The following is a 19,553-nucleotide window of genomic DNA, read 5'->3' on the forward strand; positions in this document are numbered from 1 at the left end:
CAAAAAAATATTTTTACTGTGAATAGTGATGGATGTTAACTAGACTTACCAACATGATGATAATTTCACAATAGATACAAACATCAAATCATTTACATTGATTTGAAACTAATGTTATAATAAGGTTATTTTTACCTCCATTTTTTTTTTAAGGCAAAGAAAACTCACAGACCAGAAGGATGCATTGGGGGTCTTTTGTTTGTTTGTTTTGGGGGCTGTTTTATGTTTTTGTTTATCTTCTACCCTCACTGCACAGCTTGCAGGACCTTAGTTCCTCCAAGCAGGGATCGAACCTGGGCACGGAGTCCTAACCATTGGACGCCCAGGGAGGTCCCAAGCAGCAGGGTCTTGAACCGTGGGAATCGGCATGTGTGTTTTGCTCAGGGCCTGCTCTTCTCCCTGACTAAGGGCCCTGTTTCATCTCTATTCAGGACACACACCGAGGACTCTTCATCCAGCAACTGCGACCCACACAGAACCTGCAGCCAAGAATCAAGCTGAAGCTGTTCGGCCACTCGGGGTCTGGGAAGACCACTCTGGTGGAATCTCTCAAGTGTGGGCTGCTGAGGAGCTTCTTCCGAAGACGCCGGCCCCGGCTCTCCTCCACCAACTCTACCCGGTTCCCACCCTCGCCCCTGGCCTCCAAGCCGGCAGGTATGCGTGCACCCCACCAGCCCTTGTCTCTCCACTGGGTGCTTCCAAAGTCAAAGCCTGGGAGGAAGGCTGGCTTTGTGTTGAGCACTTGGCCCGAGGCTGACCGACTCCTGGCGCCTTGGTGGCTTCAAGGTGTGGGCCCTCTGGCTCTTGGCCCTGTGTCCACCTCACTCTTGGGCAGCAAGTACACCCTGCCCCCATGCTAGCAAGGAAAGGGCCTCGCTGAACTCACAGTCCACAGTCACAGACGTGCAGGATAGCACAACCGTGTCATATTCTGCTCAGGACTCGGCCCTTGAAGATGCAAAGAACTGGGACTGACACAAATTCAGGGTTGCACAGATGGAATATCAGTTCCCAGGACGGGTCCTCTCCCCTGACACTCCCTGGAACGCTGTGCGCACGTCCAGGAATGCAAGAACACAGAGCAACAAATCTGGGTGCATGGGAGGCCCGTCCACGCGCATCTGGAAGTGGGTTGGTGGATTTGGAAGTCTCCTTAATGGTTTTTCAGTTGGTCCATCTGCTCACCTGGGCCCTGGTTGGAAAGCAGGTGTTGCCATCTACCCCCACCTCCCACAGACACAATTGTCAGTGGAGCCACACCCAGAACTGCAGGATGACCTGTCCCTCCCAGGGAGAAACACCTGAGATGACCAAGAGGAAGCAGAACAGTCTGGGGTGTTGTTTTTCCTGCCCCCCATCCCGCTTTTACAGTAAGGGAATTAAGTTTTTCAAAAATAGGAATATAGACCTTCAGAGACTTTTCTAAACAATGTCATTTTTGAAGCTCTGTGCCTCAGATTCACTTTCTGTACATAATACAAAGGTGTCATACCTGTTACCTAGAATGAAAACAGGTGTTTGAAAGTTTTGTTTCTATGTAATTTCTCTCTCCAAGAGGAAAGAGGTGTGGGCAGCCTTAGTAGGGTGAGGGACCATTGACTGAGATCTTCATGCCCCTTTCAACTTTTTCGCTCTGAGCACAGCAGTAGGATTGAAACCAGGGGAAGAAGTACAGCCAAAATAGACATATAATTAGAACGATTATAATACTGCTAATGCAGATGGAGCACTAACCGTGTGCCAGGAACTGGGCAAAATGGGGTACGTTTGACACCTCATTTAATCCACGTGACAGCTTTATTGGCTTTTTTGCCACCCTTTTACTGAAGCCTTGAGGGGTCAGATACACTGCCTAGAGTCACACAGCTGGCAGTTCATGAAGTGTCTGGCTCCTGAGCCAGGGCTTGTTAATAATGCTTATAACTCCATCTGACCTGGGGCATATTTATGCTCACATTTTCCATTTTCCACTGTAATTTTGCTCAATTTCAGGATGTAATATAGGTTTATACCTTCTCAGAAGCCAGTAGTTTTCCAGATTTAACCATTAAGTTCAGCCTCTGTGTGTGGACACTGCCAACCTTTGCTTAAGGTTCAAAGCGAGCTTCTCTAGCAGTTCCTGGGGTCGCCAATTCTCACCTGCTGTGGGTAAGGTCACTCAGTCTCAATGACTTGAGGCTGGGAGGTGCAGCGGGAGGGAGGCAGAGAGAAACAGACAAAGAGCAGAGACAAAGATGGGATCTATACAGATCCATGATCTGGAATTTTCACTAGCCATATTAGATATGAATTTATGCTGCAGCGGGCATCCCTTGTGGCTCAGCTGGTAAAGAATCTACCTGCAATGCAGGAGACCTGGGTTCGATTCTTGGGTTGGGAAGATCCCCTGGAGAAGGGAACGGCTACCTACTCCAGTATTCTGGCCTGGTGAATTCCATGGACTTTACAGTCCGTGGAGTCGAAAAGAGTTGGACATAACTGAATAACTTTCTCACTTCACTTATGCTGCAGCTCATGGGCACACTTCAGGTGACATACAGGCTCTCCAGGAGGGAGAACAGCTCTACCCTCACTTCTCAGAAGTCGGATCTCCATTCTTCTTCCTCTGATCAGTTCCCATGTCCGGAAGAATCCAGAAGTAGACTCTTGATAAAACACAGCTCACGATGGCTAAAGTGAAAGAAAGAGCTGTTGCTCAGTCCTATCCAACTCTTTGCAACCCCATGGACTGTAGCCTTCCAGGCTCCTCTGCCCATGGGATTCTCCTGGCAAGAATATTGGAGTTGCCATTTCCTTCTCCAGGGGATCTTCCCCACCCACGGATCAAACCGGGTCTTCTGCATTGCAGGCAGATTCTTTACCATCTGAGCCACCAGGAAAGCCCCTCAGGATGACTAGATTATCAGCAAATCTCACTGCATCTTCCAGCCAGGGCTTAGAGAGACATGAGTCATGGGGCTGAGTGACACAAGATTCTCTCAAGGATGACGGGTTCTCTGGACCAGATGAGTGTCCCTGACTTCGATCAGCACAGAGAAAAGTAACTCGGGGCGCAGGAATGTAAGGTCAGAAGTCAGAAGCCTGGTAAGCTGCAGCATTTTGTGTAGTAGGAGGAAGGGGAAGGAGAAAAGTTGAATTAACTTCCAGCATTTGCAAATCAAGACACTTCACCTAAAAAGTTGGATATTTATTTGGTTTCTTGTAAAAAATAAAATTGGGAGCTCTGGCCACGCTGGATTCACGTTTCTACCTGGAGCCAGTTAGTGGCTGGGGTGAGGGGCATAGCACCATATTGAGGGGCCCAGGCTCTGCATTTTGCCCTGACCCCACTCAGCCCCCTAACTCCAGGAGGGAGAGCTCGGGACTAGACTCCCCACATCTGTGTCTGAAATTTCTCCCTGTGACAGAAATGACATTTCAGCAGTACATTGGTGTGTGTGACCCTTGGGCTAATCTGTCTGACCAAGGCCAGGCAGCCTCCCAGAGGGCCTGGGCAAGGATGGAAGAGGCCCACCCAGTTTCACGCCGAGGCGGCTGGTCTGCTCTGAGGGTGGCTGAAGTGTCTATATGGACAGTTCCTGGAGGTGACAAGATTCACTCGCAGCTAACTCTAGTCCAGCTGAGGCTGCTAAGAGCTGGGAGGCTGTGTTTTCTGCAGGAGGCTCTGTGTCAGGCCCTTCTCCTGCCCTGCCCAGTGCAGAGCCAGCAGGCCCCCGGCTGCGGAGTGTAGGCAGGAGGCAGCAGAACATGAAGCCCGGACCCCTGCAGCCCCAGAGCAGGCAGCCTAACAGTCACTTTCTGACCCTCACAAAACAGAAGGGGATCCTCAGGAAAACAGAGCATGGCACAGATAAGAAGCACCAGGAGGGCCACCTGGCGGGGAACCAGCTGGGGGAGGGCGGCAGGCTCTAGGGGCCTTGTGTACAGGAGAAGGGACAGGGCAGCGTTTCTTTGTAAGGCATGAGGAAAGGCTGTTCTGGAGCATGGTCTTCAGGGAGGGAGGTCCATTGCAGCCAGGCTCAGCTGCACCCCAGCTCTGGACACCTCTGACTTCTGCTAGGATGGTCAGGCCTTCCTCCTTTCACCAGGACAGATGCCTGCATGAGCACATTTACATCACTCAGGCGGCAGGAAGGTTGTGGGCTTTTAGAAACTTGCCTTTTGCATTGTGCTGGAGCTAGAGGCTGAGCCGTCAGCCAGGAGACAGGATAGCATGGCGTGGGGGACCTGGTGCAGCCACTCACGGCACGTGGCTGCCTCACACACTCCCTTTGTGCCACAGCTGTTGAATAGTGATTCTGCGGTAGGAAGGAAACCCCTGGTGCCAGGGGAGGAGTGAATGTCCAGAAAGAGCACTGCAGGAGGCTGTTGCCTGCTTACCAGAGAGCAGTGTTTGCAGGAAGTCTTTTCTGACCTGGGTGCAAAAGTGGCTTCTCCATCGGGGCCTTCCACTTTTTACCACTAGAGGTCAGTGGTTAGCAAAAATGCTTTCCTCGTGATTTACACTTGATCTTAGCCAAAAGGCTGAGAAGTGATTTTCCCTCGTGATTTTATTGTTTCCCTGTAAAGTTGTTCCTTAATAATACCGTATACAACAATGTCCTGATTTTCATCCTCCCAACAAAAACTGTCAGCGAGGTGCAGGAATGCCTGTCATCTACCGAATCTGGTCTGCTCTCCCTCAGCAAGCCCACAGTGCTACTAAGACAAAACTTATTCCTCACAGTGGCCGTCCCAGACACAGGTTTTGGAGCACAGGAAAATGGGCACACCCATTCTTATGGAAGTCACGTGGGTTTTCTCAGACTTGGACTAACAATCTCTAAAGAAATACACTAAAATGCCTATCTTGTTGGCCTAGAAGTTGCTGTTTACCTTTCTGTTTGCCAAGTTTCCTCCTTTTATACCAGGGCTGGGGGAAGATTGTGGGGCAGAGAACATATAAATGAATAATTCTTCCCATCTTATTGCACCTTCTTTCTCCCTTGTACCTGACCCAGCCTTTGAGCTCCAATTTTATCCTCCTCCCCTCCAACCTCTTGAAAATTCCGATTGTCTTGGTCCTCCATCTGAAAAGTTTGATCTTTCAACAAGGGTTATCTTTGTGTTTGGATCACCAGTTTTAAAAGTCAGGTGACCCAGGTGTAATGACCTTGCAGTGTCTGTCACTATTAACTCTGAACCAAAGGTACTAACTGTTTAGTATGATTTAGTTCACTGAGCCCCTCCCAGATACACTCTCAGAGCCCCCAGATGTTCCCACCCAAGTCCTAGCCTTCACCGTACTGTTGGAGGTCTGTTGGACAGACAAGCAAGCCAACAAGCGTCAGAACTGAGGACACACAGGGCTCTGCCCGTGGCCCAGGGGACCCAAACTGTGTTATTTGGATCCCCTCACAAAGTTCTACCATTATTATTCATGATAACATCTTTAAAACTGGTTTGTTTTATTTACTAAAATGTATAGATTTGAAAATGAAATCCTTAATGTCCTTTCCATGAATAGAAAACCAATACCACTGCCACCAGTAAATAAAAATAGATACAGTGAACAGTGATGTGATGAAAATCTAGCTATATACTGTTGAAAGTGAAAGTCTCCCAGTCATGTGAGCTCTTTGCAACCCCATGGACTGTAGTCTGTCAAGCTACTCTGTCCATGGAATTCTCCAGGTCAGAATACTGAAGTGGGTAGCCATTCCCATCTCCAGAGGATCTTCCCAACCCAGAGATCAAACCCAGGTCTCCTGCATTGCAGGCAGTTTCTTTACCATCTGAGCCACCAGGGAAGCTCATGTACTGTTACCCCCTGCCTCCTTATTAAAAGGGGAGATTAGCAAGGATTGAAGACATGCTAAGACTTAATGCCACAAACTGAGACTTGCTGCTAAAGCAATTTAAAAACTTTCAGGGGGATCTTTTAAAAGAATAGCTTTCTCACTGTGTGATTCAGCATTAATTAACGCTATGGCCTGCTACCATCTAAGATCATTTTTCATTCGATCTAACTTCTCATGTGCCGGAGTGATACTCATCTCACCTGTATCATCAGTCAGGCTCCTGGCGGGGATTTAATGAAAGGTCCAAGTCACAGACACAATTCACAGGAACATAAAAGAGAGGGTGAAGCACCCAGAGGCTAGGTGCTACCACCCCTGGGGCGGAAAAGGCAAGAGGAAGAAGTCACAATCCTGGGAAAGCTGGAGCTCCAGGGGAGAAGCTGCTCAGGGAAGTCCAGAGTCCGAAACGCAACTGGCATCAGAAAAGCAGCAGGCAGTGCAAGGGGAAATGGGCATCAACCTTTTTCTCCAGTGCCTCCCATCGGCGGACCCTAACTGGAGGCAAATGGCAAGCAAGCCTGGAAGAGGCAGTCCATCAGGTCGGCCGCTCAGTGCACAGAGCAACATAGGAAAGGATACAAGAGGTGGAGCAAACAGAACCAGCACAATGTCGCTGGGAAACATTGCTGCCCAGCTTATGCGAGGGACACACACACACACCCTGGCCTGAAGGGAGGGGGAGACAGAGGGCGGAGGCTGGGAGGGACAGGGTGGGCAAGATCTAACATGCCTGTTCTCTGGCCCACAGTGTCCGTGAGCATCAACAACCTGTACCCAGGCTGTGAGAACGTGAGCGTCAGGAGCCGCAGCATGATGTTCGAGCCGGGCCTCACCAAGGGGGTGCTGGAGGTGTTCGGGGCCCCGTCCCACCACCCGCACTGCGCCACCGATGACCAGTCCACGAAGGCAATCGACATCCAGAATGCCTATTTGAACGGTACGGCTCACCCTCCCCAAACGGAAAGAGTTTCCAGCAGGGAACCTGTCTCGGCGAGCGTCTGCCGCAGCTACATGAAGCGTGGAGAAAGGGCCAGCGTAGGAGTGACCCAGGGCTGAGGCACAGCTGGTTAATATCCCCAAAGTAAAGCTAAACACAAATGCTTAACAAATGATTGTTAAGTTGTTGTTCAGTCGCTCAGCCATGTCCGACTGTTTGCCAGCCCATGGACTGCAGCATGCCAGGCTTCCCTCTCCTTCACTTTCTCCCAGAGCTTGGCTTAAACTCTGTCCATTGAGTCTGTGATGCCATCCAACTGTCTTATCCTCTGAGCCTCCTTCTCCTCCTGCCCTCGGTACTTCCCAGCATGAGGGTCTTTTCCAATGAGTCAGCTATTTGTATCAAGTGGCCGAAGTATTGGAGCTTCAGCTTCAGCATCCAGTGAATATTCAGGATTGGTTTCCTTTAGGATTGACTGGTTTGATCTCCTTGCAGTCCAAGAGACTCTCAAGAGTCTTTTGAGTAAAAGTGAAGAGTCTTTTGGGTAAAAGTAAAGAGTCTTTTGAGTAAAGAGTATGTTTACTCTTTGGAATAAATTTAAAGACTCAAATTCAAAGACTTTGAGTAAATTTTTTAAAAAGACTTTACTCAACAGTCTTTTGAATCTGTTGAATAAATTAGTGCATTTTTTAACGTCATAAAATACAGTCCCATTAGCAGTTGGTATACCCAATTTGAAACCCAAGTGCTGGCTCTCCCCGGAGCTCCCAGGGCCCCCTGCAGGAACACAAACCTTGCTGAGACACAGTCCATTCAGAACAGGGATAGAGCAGTTTCTCTGAGGCTGAGTTCCCTTAACTGTGAGGATTTGATGAGCTGGTGTCTATTAAAGATCCTAGGGAGAGGAACTCAGAAGAAATTGGGGGCATCTTCATGAAAGCCCTTTTATATACTAAACCCAGGGAAAAATAGAATACTCAGGGTGTTTACCTAAAGCAGCAGTTCTTAAACTCCCGCCTACACACACATCCCCTGGAGCCACTGGAAACACAGATGGCCCGGGCCCTAAGCCTCTGATTCAGCCCATCTGGGGAGTTTCCTGGCGATGCTGCTCCTGGGCCAGGGACCCTTAGGAAATAAAGTTCATATGCATTTTGCTCCCTTAAAAGTTGAGTGTTGTCTGAGTTCCTGGGGAGCACAGCTGGCCCCACCGCGTAGGGAGAGAAGTGTGTGCTCAGCACCCATCACCCACACCCTCAGCCATCCTCCTCCCCTGGTCTCACTGCCTTCCCGTGTCTGGCTTCCAGCACTCCACAGGCTCAAAAGGCCTATTTCTGTGTTCCCAAAACTATTCCCACTGAGGTCTTAGCTGCCAGACTTAGAGGGTCATTCTCCCCAGGAGTGCTGAGCTCTAGAAAAGCCCTGTGGATCTTCCAGAATGTCTCGACTGCAGAATTTCTGGCACAGAGTAAACACCAAGGGGAAAAATTAGGGAAAAGGAACCTGAAATCCTATAACTTAAGTGGTCCTGCCTGACTCCCCAGAGGCCATTGGGTGGGTGGCACTGACCTTTTGGGATCTGGTGGGTCTGGTGGTGTCCAAGTGTGTGGACCATCATGAGGAGGTTCTGGGTGCCCTAGAAACTCCAGGTCAGAATCTCGCCCATGACATTTACAGGAAAACCAGCCACCCTGTGGGAAAGCAACCGCACCCCTACCACACACACACACACACACACACACACTTCCTCCCTAGCCTGACCAGCCACACCACAGCCCCTGTGTGGGAAAGCAACCGCACCCCTACCACACACACACACCACACACACCACACACACACAGACACACACACCACACACACACACAGACACACAGACACACACACACACCACACACACACACACACACACTTCCTCCCTAGCCTGACCAGCCACACCACAGCCCCTGTGTGGGAAAGCAACCGCACCCCTACCACACACACACACACACACACACACACACACACACACACACTCTTCCTCCCCAGCCTGACCTCCCACCCCCCCCACCCACACCCTCCCTAACCTGACCCTTCCACTGCCTCTCCAGTGTGGTTGGCCTCTCAGACCCAATCTCCTCACAGTTCCTCTTACATCCTTCACGTGCCAAGCGGCTCATCAGTTATTGCATCTTTACACCTGTGTACAGTGGCCATCCAAAACAGGTTGCTCCCTTAGCTGTAAAGGTGAATTTAGTCACAATTTAACCAAAATTAAGGTTACATTTCATAGTGAAGATTCCAGTGTTGGGGGGTTGAAAACAAAGTATTTGTGCACATACACCTTTCCATGTATGCTTACAGGCAGGCACATTCACACATGTGTAGGGGGTGTGTGTGTGTGTTTGTACCACTCTGGGGTATTACAAGTAGATGTGATGGAGATACACATATAATAATGATACAGATATGATAATGGAAGTGTTAAGGAAAATGGAAAAGCAGATTACAGATACAAGTAGGTTTATTGTTGTAGTAATGTTAGTCACTTAGGCATGTCCACTTCTTTTCAACCCAAGGAACTGTGACCTGCCAGGCTCCTGTGTCTATGAGATTCTCCAGGCAAGAATACTAGAGTAGGCTGCCATTTCCTTCTCCAGGAGATCTTCCTGACCCAGGAATTGACCCAAGTTCTCCTGCATGGCAAGCAGATTCTTTACCACCTAAGCCACCTGTAGATGTATAGGTACAAGGCGTGGGTATAGAAACAGACATAGACAGAAAATATAGGAATATGTAAATATTCCATATGTAGATCTGTACTTAAGTAGATGCATAAATAAACAGATGAATGCGGTGGGTGTCCCTCTTCATAAACCCTAAAGTGCTGAGAAAGCTTGTAATTGAAATTTGGTGGCGTTTTGCGATCGTAATCTTTCTTTTCCTTTTTCTCTGTAGGCATTGGTGACTTCAGTGTGTGGGAGTTCTCTGGAAATCCTGTCTACTTCTGCTGTTATGACTATTTTGCTGCAAATGATCCCACGTCCATCCATGTCATCGTTTTCAGTCTAGAAGAGCCCTATGAGATTCAGCTGAACCAAGTGATTTTCTGGCTTAGTTTCCTGAAGTCTCTTGTCCCAGTGGAAGAACCGATAGGTGAGCTGCGACGCCAATGGGCGGATGGCCCTTCCTCCTGACCTTGCTTCCCACTCACACCCAGATCTAGCAGCTTGTGGCCAGCAAGCCACCCTTATTCCTCCTTCCTATCAGGAGATTTCCACTCGGGAAGCTTCCCAAGGCTCAGCTGTTGGTTTTGTTCTGCATATTTCTGCCACAAAGACTCAGTTCTGAACAATTCCTTGAGAGTCATTTCTCACTTTCTTTCTGTATTTCCGAGCTGTGGTCATTTCTGTTAGGTTCAAAGTGGGACACCTCATCTGACAGCTGCTGTGCCTTTAGCTAATGGGCACGTAAAAGGAAGGAAACCATGTTAACTGAATGTAGTATCTTAGCCTTATTCCTAGAGGAAAAGACAGCAGGACAGACTTATTTTGTTCTTTTCATACAAAAAAAAGAAGCAGCCTTCCCTGGTGAAATGTAAAACTCAGCAGTCAATTCTTTTCTTGAAAAGCATATAACAGCAAATAAACTGGGCTGATTCCCTTCAGGGTACCTCCACTTTTGCCCCCTCCTTTCTCATGTTTTCATTTCAAACACTGCCATAAGTGAGAGGCTCTCTGCTGATATGAACTGCAGGAGTTTCCCTTCTGAGCCTTCTGTGCTGTGCTACATTCAGCAGCTGGCTCTGGTCTTGGAAAGGGCATCCCCCAGCCAGAGGTTAGATCTCCCTTCACCTGCAAACAAGGCCTACTTGGAGGAAGATCTGAGAAGCTGCGCCATGTTCTGTGGTCGCTTCTGGTCCACTTCTGAGCAGCCTTCCTTGAGGCCCAGGAAATAGGCTCATTCCATCATTGGCCAGGCCTAGAGCTTGTAGTGACCTTGTAGGTCACTCCGATCAGCAGGCATAGGTTTGCAAGTCTGCAAGGAAAACGTACCAGTCTCGTCCACCTAGCGAGGCAGCCCAGACCTGAGGCCGAACACTCCACCTCACCTGGGCAGGGGGGAGGTTTACTCTCCACACCTGGGCAGGTGTGAAATGGCTCGCTTTCTGCCCTCAGCCTTTGGCGGCAAGCTGAAGAACCCACTCCGAGTTGTCCTGGTGGCCACCCATGCTGACATCGTGAACCTTCCTCGTTCAGCTGGAGGCGAGTTTGGATATGACAAAGACACTTCGTTGCTGAAAGAGATCAGGAACAGGTAAGGTGGCTGCTGGATCTTCAGGTAGTGCAGCAGAAATCAGGTGACCCAGAGAGAGGAATGAAAGAACTGAAAGGTCTCTTTGGCTTGGCCGAAATTTTTATTGTATGTTTCACTGTTACCAAAGCCACCAATACACATAATAACAAATTAAACAGAAGTAAAAGGCACAGGGTAAAAATCAGCAGCCTTGGAGTCCCACTGCCCAGAGGTAACTCTTTTTAGCTGTATTATGCATTTTTTTTTCAGCTTTACTGAGGTATAATTGACAAATGAAATTGTAAGCTATTTAAACTATACAAAGTGGTGATTCAATATATATGTATATACAATATGAAAGGATTCTTTCCATCTCATTAATTAACATATCAGTCACCTCACATATTTATCTTTTTTGTGTATGAGGACATCAATCAGTATTTCTTAGAATGTAAGTTGCAACCTGCTAGTGGATCATAAACTTCATTTCGGAGGCCTGCAGTAGAATGTAGGTAAGAGGAACATGATAGAAAATATCAGAGTGCATTTTATGTCAAATATTCTTGGAAAACTTTTTTGTTTCACTTAGGAATATGGATGTGCTTAGAATCACAGCGTAAAAGTATTTACTTTTACTTAGTGTCTATCCCCCCCAAAAATGTTGAGCCTACAGCTCTATATAATATACTAGTAATTTGAATTCTTGGTTTATCAACTCACACTTACCTATTATCTTCCTGATATGAAAAATAGGGCTTGTAATACTTTTTTTTGAACTTTTTATTTTGTATTGGCTTGTAGCCATTTAACAATGTTGTTACAGTTTTCGGTGATCTACTAATACTTTAGATCTAAGGTGTTGTTTCATGCTCATCCCTCTGTTCTCACTCCATCAGCTTCCACAACATCTCTTCTCCTGCCTGGTCAAATGAGTTCATTAGGCCTCCCCTTTCCTGTGTTGAGGGAAGCTGTGTTCCCTAGTTTTGTGGAACCTGGGGCACCTGTCTGCACCTGGAGCAGGTGGTGTCCCCAGGCCTCCACACCAGGGTAACATTACAGAGTCCAGCCAACAGCAGGTGGGGGTGTGTCTCCACAAGGCCACCAGCCCTTCCTTGCCCCCCACCAGCTCTTCGGACCAGCAGGAGCCTGGCCCTCTGTGGAAATAGCTGGAGAGACTGCGTCACTCTCAGGAGGCCACTGCTCTTCCCTTAGGTTTGGGAACGATCTTCACATTTCAAATAAGCTCTTTGTTCTGGATGCCGGGGCTTCTGGGTCTAAGGACATGAAGGTACTTCGAAATCACCTGCAAGAAATACGGAGCCAGATTGTTTCGGTGAGTATACCTGGGGAGGGCTGGACCCAACCTTCAGCCGGACCATCCAGTGACCAGGGAGTTGGACCTCTTTGTGCCTCTTTGTATGGTTCTCATGGTTTGGTTTGGTTTTCACGGGACCCAGTACAAGGTGTCTACATGGCCATGTTTTTATCCTGTTGTTCTAGGGTGAGCAAGAGTAGAGAAATGAGGAAATGGCCTCGAGATGAAGAGTTGTTATGGGCAAGACAGACTACCTTAGAATGTATGAAATTCTGAGTTTAGTGGTTTGTTTAAGAGTAAAATTGCTTCCTAAAAATTACAAAAGCAATTCAAAAGTGAGTAAACATATTGTGAAATATTTGGGAAATGCAGAAAAGTGGAAAAACAGTCACCAACAAAATTCACTGAAGAAATAATAGATGACCAAATGGAATGAGATGGTGTTCTTAGATGGCAATCTTAGGAAGTGTTTCATTTTCCCAAGTTATATAAACTTTGTATAGTTCTCATTAGGATCTGAATGGGATTGAGGACATGGGGTTTTTGTCTTAACATTTCAATAGAAGAATAAGTGAACATAAAGGCTGTACAATCAGTAAATAAATGGAATAGATTAGTGAGGGTAGAAATAGTTCAGAACATCTGCAGAAATTTAATAGAAAACAGAAATGTTATTTAAATTTAATGGGGAAATTTAATAAATGACCTGGCACAACTGGCTATTTGCCTGGAAGGAAATAAGGTTGAACTCCTACTCACTACGCAGCCCCAAAATAAACTGTAGGCAGATTAAAGCGTTTAAATGTAAAAAGCAGTATCTTGAATGGAAATGCAAGAGAATTTATTTTGAAAATACCTCGAGAGTGTTCAAGAAAACTTTTAAACCAAGACAGAGAACCTCAGAAGTTTTCAAAGAAAATACACCAATATTTTGTTCAAATACATTGGACAATATAAAAGTTTAAAAAGTTTTTTCTGGCAAATAAATTCCATAAATGAAGTTAAAAGGTGACATGGACTGGGGAAAAAAAATATTCTCAGTGCTTCTGGTATATGAAAGATTACTATCCATAATATTCAAAAAGCTATCTGAAATGAGCAAATGTTCCAATGGAAAATGCTAAAAAAGAAAAACAATGCTCCAGGGACTGTTTCTTTGTCTAAGCTCCAGTGTAACAAGGATATGGCTCTTATCCCGCTGCCTGGTAGAGGCCAGCTTCAGTTATAAGTTACTGTCTAGCTGATGGAAGTGACCTGTTTACAACACCAGGCTCCAGTTCCAGATGTGCTTTAGGGATTTTCAGGAACTCTCTCCTCTCTCATGAAGCCTGACCCCGACTTTCTGAAAGGGGCCGCACTACAGCACTCAGTGGGCAGGGAGTAAGCCTGGAGGGCCTCAGAGAACCTGGTCACAGAACCCAGTGGGTGGCGATCAGGAACAGTGGTCTGTGAAGGGCTCAGCGCCTGCCCACCAGGTGGGACAAGGGCCTGTGCTCCCTGCAGAGTTTTGAGCTGAGTTGTGGCATGTATCTGCTCCATGTCCCTGCACCCCATAGCTCCTGAAATCAGGCAGATGCAACTCACCAAACCCACTGCTTTTAGCCCACTGCTTTAGAACATTGTTGAATTTAGGGGGCATAAAAAGGTGATTGGAAAAGGGACTGCCCCAAATGATGCAGTGCAGTGTTTGGCTTGTGGGAGGTTTAATTAGGAAGATGTGTTGATTATATGAGTCTGTAACATAGACTGATTTATTTAACCAAGTTAACAGATGGAAAGCTCATTACAAGCCAATTACCAAGAATTAATCAAATTGGCTCTAATGGGAAGAACCCACCTGCCAATGTAGGAGATATAACAGACACAGGTTCGATCCCTGGGTTGGGAAGATCCCCTGGAAGTGGGCACACAACCCACTCCAGTATTCTTGCCTGGAGAATCCCATGGACAGAGGAGCCTGACAGGCTGCAGTCCATAGGGTCACACAGAGTCGGACATGACTGAAGTGACTTAGCACACATGTACATCTCAACAGTAATCCTCAACGATACCTAATTTACTGGTAAAAACCCATCTAATGTTGATATAATGATACTTAACTCTCTTTTCCTGTCTCTTTGTTCATAAAGTGGTCATCCCCTGGCTGAAACCCTCACTCCAAGGGGGTGGGGGGACATCAGAAGTTGATGCACCTTAGGTCACAGAGTCCACAGTTCCAGAACTATTATTGCAAAGCCTCACCATCTGTCTAACATGAGCAGAAGTGAAAGCCTCTGTAAACTTGTAGATTTGTGAAATAGATTCTGCTTAAAGGCAAGTCTGAAAACAGAACTGCCCCAGGCACCTAACACAGTGCTTTGCACAAGGTAGTCATTCAATATTTGTTAAATAAAACTATTAGTGTTGTTCAAATTTTAAAAAAAAGAACTGCCCCAGTACTTAGCCAAAAAAAGCATGAGTGCACCCAAATAATTCCATGCAGCAGTGCAGATGTGAGCAGCATCATTTTTAATCCCCGCTCCCCCTGAGTCCCCACAGCAGTACATTGACCTGCCCATCCTGCATGTTCTAGGTCTGCCCTCCAATGACTCACCTATGTGAAAAGATCATCTCCACTTTGCCCTCCTGGAGGAAGCTCAATGGCCCCAACCAGCTGATGTCACTGCAGCAGTTCGTGTACGACGTACAGGACCAGTTGAACCCCCTGGCCAGTGAGGCAGACCTCCGGCGCATCGCCCAGCAGCTCCACAGTGCTGGCGAGGTGAGAGCTCCAGCCTGGCAGGGATCTGGGAGGAGCCCCTCAGGATGCATTTCCAGCATCTGAAGGTGGGATGAGCTGAAGGGGCAGAGTGGCAACTGCACACTGCCCAGGATGCCTCACAGGAAGGCTCGAGTGATTTCCTGAACTGTGATCCTCTGCTCTCCTGTTCACCTTAAAAGTGCTGTTTAGTTGTTATTGTTGTTGTTGTTGTTGTTGTTGTTTTGCTTTGCTTTGGTTGGTTGGTTTTCTGGCTTCTCTTAGTTTGAGGGCAGAATTCCTGCTACACTGGGTGACTGGGCCTCTCCTCCCTCTCCCCATAGCAGCTGGTGCTTAGCTGTGATTCCTGCAGCTCGGATGACTGCTCTCCATGAGGCGTGTCAACTACACGCAGACCTAGTGGGCTCATAGACAGTCAAGAAATGGCAGTGATGTATCCTCAAGGAGATGACATCTGGAGACACTAAGATGTGGCAAGCAGTGGTCCCCAGAAATGATCAAGAAATAGAAATCTCTGTTTCTGGTTGTGTTACATTCAGCACTGGGATGTAGTTTGGGAAGTCTGTTCTAATTGCTTCATATGCTGCCTGACCCTCTAAAGGGGGCGTAGCTTTCACATGCTTCCATCTTGTGAAATCAGGAAACAGTATAAGCTAGTCTGGAACAAGAACAGCTCTGAACATGAAAATCCAGAAGCAGTTCAGAGAATTTTACAAACAAGAAGTTTGCCTCCCCATTCTCAGGGGCCACATTAGGCCCTTGGCCATGGATCATATAGGCTTGAAATTCTAATTAAATCAAGAAGCCAGTGATCCTAAAAAACTAGAGCCTCAAGCAGTGATTGTGTCAGTCTTTGAATCCCCATGAAACTACAGGCTAAATCCACTAGCCCCTCCAGCAGTACTTTAAATGATTGCCTCCAAGGATGGGAAAAATTAAGGACCAAAGCTTACCTTATAGTGCTAGATATAAACATATATATTTTAACCATAATAGTAAGCTCACTCTTTTTAATAATGTATTCCCTTGCCTTCTGGCATTTGACCAGCAACTTTCTAACTGGTCAGTTCAGCAATTCATCTCTCCTTGCTCTTGAGACTTTAATAAGTAAATGAAGGTAAAAAGAAAAGAAGGGAAATCTGAATCAGGATGCCCTACTCTGGCTGCCAGCCCCTCTCCAGTACTGTTCTGCTCTCTAGAAAATAATCTAAGGATCTTAGTCGCCTCCAATAAGGCACAGTGTATCTGTCTGTCTTCTGGGACCCTGAGGAGACAGTTATGTCTAGGACTAAATTGCAGACAGTATTCTACCAAAGTGAAAGTGAAAGTTGCTCAGTTGTGTCCAACTTTTTGCAACCCCATGGATAGTCCACAGAATTCTCTAGGTCAGAATACTGAAGTGGGTAGCCTATTCCTTCTCCAGTGGATCTTCCTGAACCAGGAATTGAACCAGAGCCTCCTGTATTGCGGGCGGATTCTTTACCAACTGAGGAATCAGAGAAGCCCATTCTACCAAATGCCTTATTAAAAACTAAAAGACACTGTTCTGCATTCCAGAAATGTCTCAAGTTTGAACAGAAGGCATCTCAAAGACTTAAGACTACAGAGAGAAAAGTGGGGCTTCTCTGGTGGCTCAGATGGTAAAGAATCTGCCTATAACCCAGGAGAACTAGGTTTGATCCCTGGGTCAGGAAGATCCCCTGGAGAAGGGAATGGCTACCCACTCCAGTATTCTTGCCTGGAGAATTACAAGAACAGAGGATATAGACTATGGGGTCTCAAAGAGTTGGACATGACTGAGTAACTAACACTCTCTTTCACTTTTCATGGGGAGAAAAGTACTCCCAGCGCAAACAGGTTTCAGCCTCCATGTGAGATCACTGATCTTTGTAGAACTAACCCAGGACAGAGAGGCAGGGAAGGAGGGGTAAGTGCCAAGAAAGAGAAAGTTGCTTCTGTTTGTGTGTATGTGTATCATTCTTTTTTCTAACTTCTGCTTTTTAAAGAAATGAATATGAGAGGAAAAGCTGAAGTCCCCTTTGGCCATCACCTCTCATCTCATTCCTCCCTTTCCCCTCCAGGGCCAGCCACTGTGGTAGCATATCTTTCCAGAACAGTCTAATATAACATTCTGAATCTTTTTTGAAAAATTTCAAGCCTTCAGAGAAGTTGCAAGAATAGTAGGATGTATCCTCATATCCTCCAAACCTAATTTAACTAACTGTTTATGCTTTGCTAAATTTACTTTGTCTCTCTTCTGTTTATTTATTTGCTTTGCAAACATCATGACCTTTCACCTTTAAATGATTTAGCTCACATCTGCTAAGGAGGACATTCTCCCACATAACCGTAATATAATTGATTATCATAGCCTGGAAACACAATGTTGATATAATACTATGGTTGAATTTATAGTCCTCTTTCAAGTATTTGCCACTTGTCCCAGTATTTTTTTACAGCTAATTTTATCCATTTGTATATTTATTTTGGGATTCAGAATCCAGTCAAAAATCACCCATTGCATTTGGCTTCTGTCTATCCCTCTCTTATTGCATTGGCCTTTTATAATTAGAGTCAAAGGTAGTCTTTTCAGAATCTCCCTTATGACATTGCCAAGCTGGTATTTCTTGGCTCAGTATTGATTTTGAGACCCCCTCCATATGAATGTCCTGGGTCGTTCTTTATAGCATCTGCACAGATTTCATCCCTGCTCAGGCCGGTCAGTGGTTTGAGCAGCTGGGTTATCTGGCCCTTTATGTTCCTAATGTGTGACTTCCCCTTGTCCCCTCGGACAGATCAACATCATGCAGAGCGAAACCGTCCAGGACGTGCTGCTCCTGGATCCCCGCTGGCTGTGCACCAACGTTCTGGGGAAGCTGCTCTCTGTGGAGACCCCACGGGCCCTGCACCATTACCGCGGCCGCTACACCATGGAGGACGTCCAGCGCCTGGTGCCCGACAGCGACGTGGAGGAGCTGCTGCAGATCCTGGATGCCATGGACATCTGTGCGCGGGACCTGAGCAGCGGGACCATGGTGGACATCCCCGCCCTGATCAAGACTGACAACCTGCACCGCTCCTGGACAGACGAGGAGGACGAGGTGCGGGTCTACGGCGGCGTGCGCATCGTCCCGGTGGAGCACCTCACGCCCTTCCCCTGCGGCATCTTCCACAAGGTGCAGGTGAACCTGTGCCGGTGGATCCACCAGCAGAGCGCCGAGGGAGACGCGGACATTCGCCTGTGGGTGAACGGCTGCAAGATCGCCAACCGCGGGGCCGAGCTGCTGGTGCTACTGGTCAACCACGGCCAGGGCATAGAGGTCCAGGTGCGTGGCCTGGAGACGGAGAAGATCAAGTGCTGCTTCCTGCTGGACTCGGTGTGCAGCACCATCGAGAACGTCATGACCACCACGCTGCCCGGGCTGCTGACGGTGAAGCACTACCTGAGCCCCCAGCAGCTACGAGAGCACCACGAGCCCGTCATGATCTACCAGCCCCGGGACTTCTTCCGGGCGCAGACTCTCAAGGAGACCTCACTGACCAACACCATGGGTGGGTACAAGGAGAGCTTCAGCAGTATCATGTGCTTCGGCTGTCACGACGTCTACTCGCAGGCCAGCCTGGGCATGGACATCCATGCGTCAGATCTGAACCTCCTGACCCGGAGGAAACTCAGTCGCCTGCTGGACCCGCCCGACCCCATGGGGAAGGACTGGTGCCTCCTTGCCATGAACTTGGGCCTCCCCGACCTTGTGGCCAAGTACAACACCAATAACGGGTCTCCCAAGGAGTTCCTCCCGAGCCCAGTCCACGCCCTGCTCCGAGAATGGACTTCCTACCCCGAGAGCACTGTCGGCATTCTCATGTCCAAACTGCGGGAGCTGGGGCGTCGGGACGCCGCGGACTTCCTGCTGAAGGCGTCCTCTGTGTTCAAAATCAACCTCGACGGCAACGGCCAGGAGGCCTACGCCTCAAGCTGCAACAGTGGCACATCTTACAATTCCATTAGCTCGGTCGTGTCCCGGTGAGGGCAGCCTCTGGCTTGGGCAGGGTCTCTCCCAACTGCAGGGGCAAGGGGGACACAGCCCATCTTTCCCACCAGAGATTCTGGCGCGTTCTTCCTACGCCCACATCCTGAAGGACGCCCCCTCCCTCCCCGCCTCACCTATTTCTCTGCCACTACCTCCCTCCTCTCACACATTCCCTGGTGTGTGAATGAATGGTCTTTCTAGTTCAAGAGCAGACCCTATCCTTTAAACCTTTGGCCATTTGAAAAGCTAGCCACCCTCCACCTCTCATCCTCTAGTACCTTGCTTCTTAATGATAATTTTACTGGAATTCCTAACTTTTCAATGAAATTTTTTTAAACTGTTATATTAAATGTCCTTTAAAAAAAAAAAAGCGCACATTTATCCAAGATGTGTATTTCTT

General features: G+C 47.6%; 1 protein-coding gene across 6 annotated transcripts in view; it reads left to right on the plus strand.

Annotated features, from left to right (window-relative positions):
• The window catches only part of DAPK1 (death associated protein kinase 1), a 206,536-nt gene extending 187,008 nt beyond the window's left edge, over positions 1-19,528 (plus strand). For all 6 annotated transcript variants that reach the window (XM_018052462.1, XM_018052461.1, XM_018052465.1 and 3 more), the window contains 7 exons: positions 432-654; positions 6,589-6,777; positions 9,712-9,909; positions 10,932-11,070; positions 12,262-12,382; positions 14,937-15,125; positions 17,918-19,528. In XM_018052462.1, coding sequence (XP_017907951.1) covers positions 432-654; positions 6,589-6,777; positions 9,712-9,909; positions 10,932-11,070; positions 12,262-12,382; positions 14,937-15,125; positions 17,918-19,150 — 2,292 coding nt within the window. In that variant the 3' untranslated portion in view covers positions 19,151-19,528. The remainder of the gene's footprint in view (positions 1-431; positions 655-6,588; positions 6,778-9,711; positions 9,910-10,931; positions 11,071-12,261; positions 12,383-14,936; positions 15,126-17,917) is intronic.

The sequence above is a fragment of the Capra hircus genome, chromosome 8 (assembly GCF_001704415.2).
Source record: "Capra hircus breed San Clemente chromosome 8, ASM170441v1, whole genome shotgun sequence".
In the NCBI taxonomy this organism is placed as follows: Eukaryota; Metazoa; Chordata; class Mammalia; order Artiodactyla; family Bovidae; genus Capra; species Capra hircus.